Source organism: Lipophrys pholis, assembly GCF_963383615.2.
Source record: "Lipophrys pholis genome assembly, chromosome: 2".
NCBI classification, from domain to species: Eukaryota; Metazoa; Chordata; class Actinopteri; order Blenniiformes; family Blenniidae; genus Lipophrys; species Lipophrys pholis.
Window position 1 is genome coordinate 37,138,011 of NC_137636.1, and position 8,034 is coordinate 37,146,044.

General features: G+C 41.3%; 1 protein-coding gene across 1 annotated transcript; it reads left to right on the forward strand.

Annotated features, from left to right (window-relative positions):
• Positions 1-1,428: 1,428 nt before the first annotated feature.
• On the forward strand, positions 1,429-3,636 carry LOC308106821 (immunoglobulin superfamily containing leucine-rich repeat protein 2-like; the record flags this gene model as incomplete). The annotated part of the gene is made up of 1 exon (XM_080458793.1): positions 1,429-3,636. One exon carries the CDS (start codon positions 1,429-1,431, stop codon positions 3,634-3,636), a length of 2,208 nt encoding a protein of 735 aa, XP_080314919.1.
• Between the last annotated feature and the right edge of the window lie 4,398 nt (positions 3,637-8,034).

An 8,034-nucleotide genomic window follows, 5' to 3' on the forward strand; every position in this document is an offset into this window, starting at 1 on the left:
ATGAGATGATCCCAGTTTGATCCAGGAGATTTTGTAGCTCCGCACTGTGAATATCTAGGTTTTCTCCAAGTCTTTGGGCTTTGTGAGTGAATTAGTGACTCTATATTGCCCGTGGGGATGAACATGTTTGTTTGTCTGATTGATTCTGTGATCTTTTTCAGCTGGGATTCTTTTCAGCTTCCTGTCAGTCTAACATAGAAAAAGCAGATATAGACGATGACTCTGGTTCTTTATCTTTCAAACGGCTCTTCTTATGGTCAAGTTTTATGACTAAGCTTCAGATTGTCACAAATCAGTTTAAGCCTAAAAGCAGACTTCAGGCCGGATGAGGTTTAACAGAGTTTATTTCAGGAGCAGAGCAGACGTATCCAAAACCAGAAAAACACTGGGAGTGAAACAGGATGGAGCAGGATCCCACTGACACAGAAGTACAATGACAAGCGAGCACTGGGACAAAGGGTAGAAATAGGGGAAGACACAGGCGAAGCCCATGAAGGTGGTCGGCACGCAGATGAGACGACAAAGGAAATTGGTTGATTGGGAACATGAGGGGAGAGACTTTGGCGCAGCAGCCACACAAACACCAAAACCAATTAGCACACACAAAGGCCATGTTTACACATACCCAGGTATTTACAAAAACTGTGATATTTCCTGCCTTTGGGCCTTGTTGGAGCTTGATGTGTAACAACGACCCAAAATGTTATAAAAACAATAATGGAATAAGACCCGAAATGTAATAACTGGTCAATGATGTAAAAAGATGCTTCGCTTTTTAATATACCATTATGAGGCAGGTAAAATATCTTTACCCTGACAGTGTAATAATTTTTTACATCATAAAGAGAATCAATGATTTATGGTTTGGACTTGAACTTGAACTACTTCAATTAAAATTTTCTAAAAGAAAGCACTATTAGGTTATATCAGTTATTACATTTTGGGTTTTATTAAATTATATTTTATAACAATTTGGGTCGTTGTTACATTTTGGGTCATCATTACATATTGGGCTCTAAGAGGCCGAGCATTTACACATAAAAGCAGCTTTAAGCTCCAGAAATGATTCCTGTAAACTCCGGCCACAGTGGAGATCTGGAAACACTGGGTAGGTAGTTGTGTCTTTTCCAGGATTCTGATTGGCTATCATGGCTTCATGTTTTTCTCGCTACACTGCCCCCTACAGGTTTGGCTGCACAAAGCAGCTCTGAACCAGGTGGATATGTGAGTCAATGAAGATATTTTTGTGAATGTAGAGGGGAATATAAATTTTTGTAAAAATGGTACATGTAAACGTGGCTAAAGACACAAAGGAGACACACTCAGACTCCACAGGTAGTCAGAGAGGACAGATGGAGACCTGAGACAGATGTGCTCTTAGAATGAGGCTGATGGATAAACTGTGGTGCTGTTTTACAGGAGAACAAAATGGCAGCTGCAGAGACCTTCGTCTTCGCCCTGTGCATCGCCTCAGTCTTCTCCACCAGACTCGGCTGCCCTGAGTTCTGCACCTGCTTCGATAAATATAGCCGCCATTTTGCTGAATGCTCCTTCAAACACTTAACCGAGATCCCTGATGGTTTCCCTCCCAATGTCACGACCCTGAGCCTCTCTGCCAATAAGATCAGCCTCATTCCACTGGGGAGTTTTGACAATGTCACCAGAGTCACTTCCCTGTGGTTGGCTCACAATGAAATCTCCTCCGTCGAACAAGGGGCCCTCACACCTCTGATCCATCTGCGCAACCTGGACGTCAGCCATAATAAAATCGTAGACTTTCCTTGGGATGACCTGCAAAACCTCAGCGCTCTGCATCTGTTAAAGATGAACAACAATGAGATGGCGAGCCTGCCGAGGGACGCCTTCGCCAACCTGAAGGAGCTGAGGTCCCTGAGACTCAGCAACAACAGATTTACAACCATCACCGATGGCACATTTGATGGTTTGGTGTCTTTGTCACATGTGCAGATTTACAGCAACCCTTTTATGTGTCTCTGCTCCCTGGACTGGCTCCGGGACTGGATAACAACAACCACCATCTCCGTCCCAGAGAGGAGCTTGATCACCTGCGATTATCCCGAGAGATTCAAAGGGGAAATGATCGAGAACCTGCCTGAGTCCGAGTGTACGAGTCCGAACGTCACAATCCGAACGGAGCCAAACATTCAGGACACATATCTGTATGAGGGCAGTGAATTGGTCTTAACATGTGAATTTAACGGGAACCCAAAGCCACTGGTCATGTGGAACATTGACAGCAAGAGACAGAAACAAGAGCTGGCTTTAGGTTTCACTGATGATGATTCTATGGAATTGAAAACGGACTCTTCAACATCCCATAACTCTGTTAAAGTCTTCAATAATGGCACTCTTATTCTCCTGAACCTTAGGAAGGAAGACAGCGGTAGATACAGCTGCTCTGCCACCAATGAGTTAGGTCGAGCTGAGGACTTGGTGTCGGTGGATGTGGTGGCGTCACCAGAAACAACGGCTCCCAGAATAACCGCCACTACACCCACTTACAAGCAACCAAACCCATCGAAACACCACACAACGGACAGATTATCTGTCTTGGATTTAGTGCGTCTCACTCACGATCTAAAGAGAAAAGACACCACAGACAAAGTCCCCACTGTCCCTCCGACTGCAGACGTCCGTTCAAACTCTGAGGACGTGGCTGGATCTCTGCCATTCTCCAGCCAATGTGGCGTGACGGCAAACACGACATACATTCCTACTCACGTCTTCAACGGGAGCCTGGACGACACCAAGCAGTACACATTCGACTTTGGCGTCATTGCGTTGGGTGTGTCAGAAACAGAAGCGACAGTGCGACTCAATCCTCTTCTCATACCGAGACACAAGAGCCGCAGTTGGGATGACGAGAGTGATGGTGATGATGATGAGGAGGAGGATGATGATGATGATGATGGTGATAGTGATGCTCCATCAGAGAGCAAAGAGCAAGGTGACGGCTTGGATTCCTCCAAAAAGTTGCATTCAAACGGACTGTATCTGTGCGTCACTGCTGACCGCAGACACTCGGCCGTGCAGTGGTCGAGGATTAGGGAGGGCGTCAACACCTACACGTTCAGCGGTTTACGGCCTTCCACCAACTACTCGCTGTGTCTGAACTACAGAGGCGAGGACTGCGAGGTCCAGGTGCTGTTCACTACCAGGAGGAGGGTACCCAACCTCCTCATCATCGTCTCGGTCAGCATCTGCCTCCTCACCGTGTCCACAGTGCCGCTGCTCGGCGCCACATGCTTCCACCTGGTGTACAAGTACCGCAGTAAGACCTACAAGCTCATCCTGAAGGCCAAAGACCAGTACCACCTGGAGAGGAGCCTCGCCGCCAACTTCAACGTCCACGCGCCGCACACCGAGTCCCAGAGGAGGATCAACGGCAGCCAGCTGGACGAGGAAGATGAGGGGGAGGAAGACGGGGAGTCGGAGAGTGTGGACGGGGAGAAGGAGGCAGACACAGAAGAGAGCCTGGTGACAGAGTCCGTTTCTTTATCCCAATGCAGAGGGAATCTGGACGACTGCGAGATGGGATCCGAGTACAGCGACCGGCTGCCTCTGGGAGCCGAAGCCGTCAATATCACGAGCAACTACAGATTTCCAGCTCAGTAGCAGGTCACTGTCACGCTGCCGTAGATTTTTCAGTTCATGCTAATGATTTGAATTATTTTCAGCATTTCAGAAATACTGCTTCTCTGGTCCGACAACAATGAAGGTATACTGACTCACAGTCTGAGCTGCAGCATTGAGCAGCGACCTTGATATTCTGATTGTCTTTATTTTCTTTAGATTCACTTTAGATTGTGTTCCTCTCATGCTTTCATGAAAAGATTCAAATCAGACAGGCAGTTTAATGTTACGAAAACAAGCAACTACTAAGGAAACCTGTTTTTTATTTGGAGGAAACATGAATCTCAAGTTATATTCCAGTTTGTTGTGATAGAGTGGGGCCAGATCTGTTGCACGAAGGACCAAAAAGCATTTCTTCTATGAGCTCCAGGTGGATCCAGTTCTGCACAGAAAACACATGTAGTGATAGACAATCATGGGTCATCAGACCCACATATGTAATTCTTCTTTTTTTTTGCAATACTTTTAATGAGTTAAAAAAGGAATGCCTTAAATCTCTTAAATTCTGGATTAATTCCTATCTTGATCTGAGCACGTCGTGCAGTTCATGCCCCGAATCAGCCGCATCATTAAAAGTTCTTCTGTCATTTCAAGATTTCTAATAAAAAATAAAGAAGTGAAAGTAAGACCTCAGTGGTATGATAGTAATACATCATATCAAAGTAAATATGAAGAGTAATTGCATCTATTTGTATCTTTCATAATGCAAACAGTGAAACCTTGATGCCCTTACCACTTTCCTCAGACAGAGATCCTGGTGGTGTTCAGTCTGGTTTCTATACATGTTGGCTTCATCTCTCTAATTAAATGGATTTTACGTAAACGGCGCATTGTCACTGCTCCAGCAGTGCTGAGGTTCAACTATTGGTGTATGTTTGGGAGCATTCAGTGTCTTTCACGACATGGACAGACGGTGGTTGAACCAGCAGCACGACGTCTCAGTTCCACTTCCCACTTATTGAATCACACACAGGTATGCATGCTGTTAAATCCTGCTAAATCCTGTCAATGCAAACTGATAATTCTACAATCAAAAGGTTAAACTCGTCCATCGGTCTGCTCTCTGCCAATAACTAATAACTAAGCTTCAACTTTAGAAGGATGTGTGTCGGAACCAATAATGTAATTATGATCAATAATGTACTACCTGTTCATAGCAAAGTGAGTTGACCTATTTTGAATGTAATTCAACACAATAACTTGTCAAAAATGCAAAAGAATATAGAATGCTGATAGTATGCATCCTCAGGTAGGAATACACCTGTTATTGACAAGTAAACTGCAAAAAGTAGTTTTTTCAAAATGATTGGTTGCAGTAATTATATTTATTTTTTTAAAATTTATTAAAAAATATATATAAATTCTCATTTCTACATATTCATACAATCAATTGTTTTATATCTACGTTTCTCTTTCATTTGTCCCCGTTATACATTTGTGATACCTGCTCATATAACTGGATTTTCAAGTAATAATACAAAAGCAAATTGATACTCACAGGACAGTTACTGTTTGTCTATCACATTTTCAAACAGTTTTCTAATATAATAATGTAATAGCTTGCCATCAATATAATAATTTAAGAAATTATTTCCAAATTGTTATTAAATGAAAATGGTTCATATATTTTAGGGATAGACTCTATTGACAGGAGACTAAGTTATTAGCCTAATCAGATTCCATGTGTGTGGAATGATTACAATTTACACAGAAACATCCTGTCTGGTTACTTAATGTGCCCAGAATATACAATTAATAAATGTTACTACTTTGATTCACTAATAATGGGTCGATGCATCATACTTTCCAGAATGAGTGAGTAATCTGATTACACCCGAAAGCATCGCAGCAAGCTTGCAGCATTGCAGTGTAGGTCTTTATTATTAAGGCGAAGTTTGTGCCGTGCCCAAGTATTGATCAGCACCTATGGACAGAATAAAAACCATAATTGCCTCTTTTTTCCCCCCGAAGTTTTCCAAAACCTAATTACCACATTAGTTCTTTAAATGTGAGGTAGAAACACATTTTTAATAGAGGATTTTCCCATTTGTAATATGAAAATGAAGACATTCAATTAGACGAAGTTCAATCGCTCAGAGCATTTCTACAATATCAAAGCACGTTTCATTGTTCTTCATCTGAGGTCAAGTCTTGCAAACAGACACAAAGACAGGACGACTTGAGGACTCAAACCACCAACGAGACAACCCACTCTGCCAACTGAGCTACTTAACCCTTTATTGGCTACAATATTTGGAGAAATACTCAATATAACCTTGTTATTGTAGAAAATGTTCAGAGTTTCTGTTTTATACATGGTTCTTCAAAGGCAGAGGAAAAAAACTGATTGGAATTTAATGGCAGTTTTATTTGATATTCACCATAGTCTCAAATATTCAATGTCTTATATCTTAAAATGTCTCTATGTTGGAAAAATGTATTCTTCTTGAAGATCTACAAAAGTTGTAAAATCCTTTGTCCACACGCTGATGCATTGCTGAGCAGATGTGTTGTTCCCATACCGTAACCTGCTGTAGTTTTCTGAGTACGGTGCTTCAAGTATGACACGAAGGAGGCAAAAAGACTTAATGCATTAGTTACCAAGCAACGGTTCAATTCAAACAGACAGTAGTAACATGTTCAAACAAATGTGCTCGTGTCCTGTAAAGTGATTAGAAACAACTAGATGCAATAGGCAGCCACCACGAGAAAACACACATGTACTGCTTTCTAAACTACTAAAGTGAATCTGTGCTTTTGTATTCGGAATGCAGCGACTTTAAAACTCCTCCTTCCTGTTGTGTTGTTTAAAGCGAAAAGGTAAAAGTGTGTCCCTGCACCTCCGAGCTATTCGTCCAGTCTGTTTCCTATGGCGACGATTGTGCTGAATCACAGTGACTCAGTGTTTAAAATAGGCACTATTGTGGTGGTAACATGTTGAATATTAAACTCAGTGAGTCCTGCTGTATTCCCAGAGCACCGTGTTAGCAGACCCGCATGCTGCCCGTTGTAATGAGTCGCAGTATGTCGTTTCTGGACAAAAAAAGAAGAAAAAAAAAATCTCTGTGGGACTGTGTTTCCTGCTGTATCTATTTCCTCTGTTTCATATTGCAATTACAAAGACAATAGTATGTTTTTACCAAATGTGTTTCAATATCGTAGCCGTCCAAATCCTCCATGTGCCTCAATAAAGTCTGAACAGAGGAAAACTGGTCGTTTTATTTGTGTCAAGCTTTGCATCATTGCTCATATTTAATGTGATTTAATTTGATTCACATAAATTAACAAAATTGAGTTGATTGAACTTATATACATTTTTGAATTGTATTTATTTAAAGAAATAATCAAATAAATTGAGTTAATTGAACTTAAATAAATGTATTTATTTGATTGTTTCTATTTATGTAATATTGTTAGTATTAATTTAGAGTATTGATATTAACAACAACATTATTATTAATATTATTACCAGTAGTACTATTATTATTATTATTATTATTATCCATCCATTTTCTCCCGCTTATCCGTTTCCGGGTGGTGGGGGTGTCAGTCTGAGCACCGTCACCCAGGTCACATTGCACTGATTAAGAACCTTCCTGCAGGTGGAGAGCCCACAGGAAGGTGGCGCCCGGCGTGGGACATGAACCCTCTACCTTGAGATTGCGAGTCTCATGCTCTACCAACTGAGCTAGCTGGGGGCCCTGTTGTTGTTATTATTATTATTATTATTATTATTATTATTATTATTATTATTATTATTATTATTATTATTATTATTATTATTATTGCTGCTGCTGCTGCACATTCCATCTGTTTTCCAGGTGAAGGACACCACGGTCTTCCCAATAGTATAATGATACAGTAAAACTTTGTTCTGTATTTATTCTATTTTATTGTACAAATCTATAATAATACCCTGTAATGTATAAAAATAAGATAAGTAAATTATAAAATAAGTCCACGGGTTTTAGAAACAAAAAGCCACTTCCACAGTGTAGGGGGCGCTGGGAACAAAGAGGAACCAACACATGCTGCTTCTGCCCAAGGCTGCGATGACCTCTGACCTCTGATCGACACCCTGCTCCACTTCTGATGCTGACATTGATCGTCACTGTCAGATGGCATTGTGTACTTCAATGTGACATAGGTAAAGCCCTCAGATGAGTGCGCACTGCTGGATTTCATTTGACGTGGCAGTTCGTATTTCAAACAGGAGAAGCTGATGTGATTCCAGCGTCTTTTGTGGCCTCATGGTTCTCGTCGTAGTTTTAATTCTTCCTTAGACATTTTTGTGGATTGTGGTTCAAGCATGTTAGCTTTTCTTGAGGAATCTGGTGAAAGAGACAAACTGACACCAGGTTATATTTTATAGTATATTAC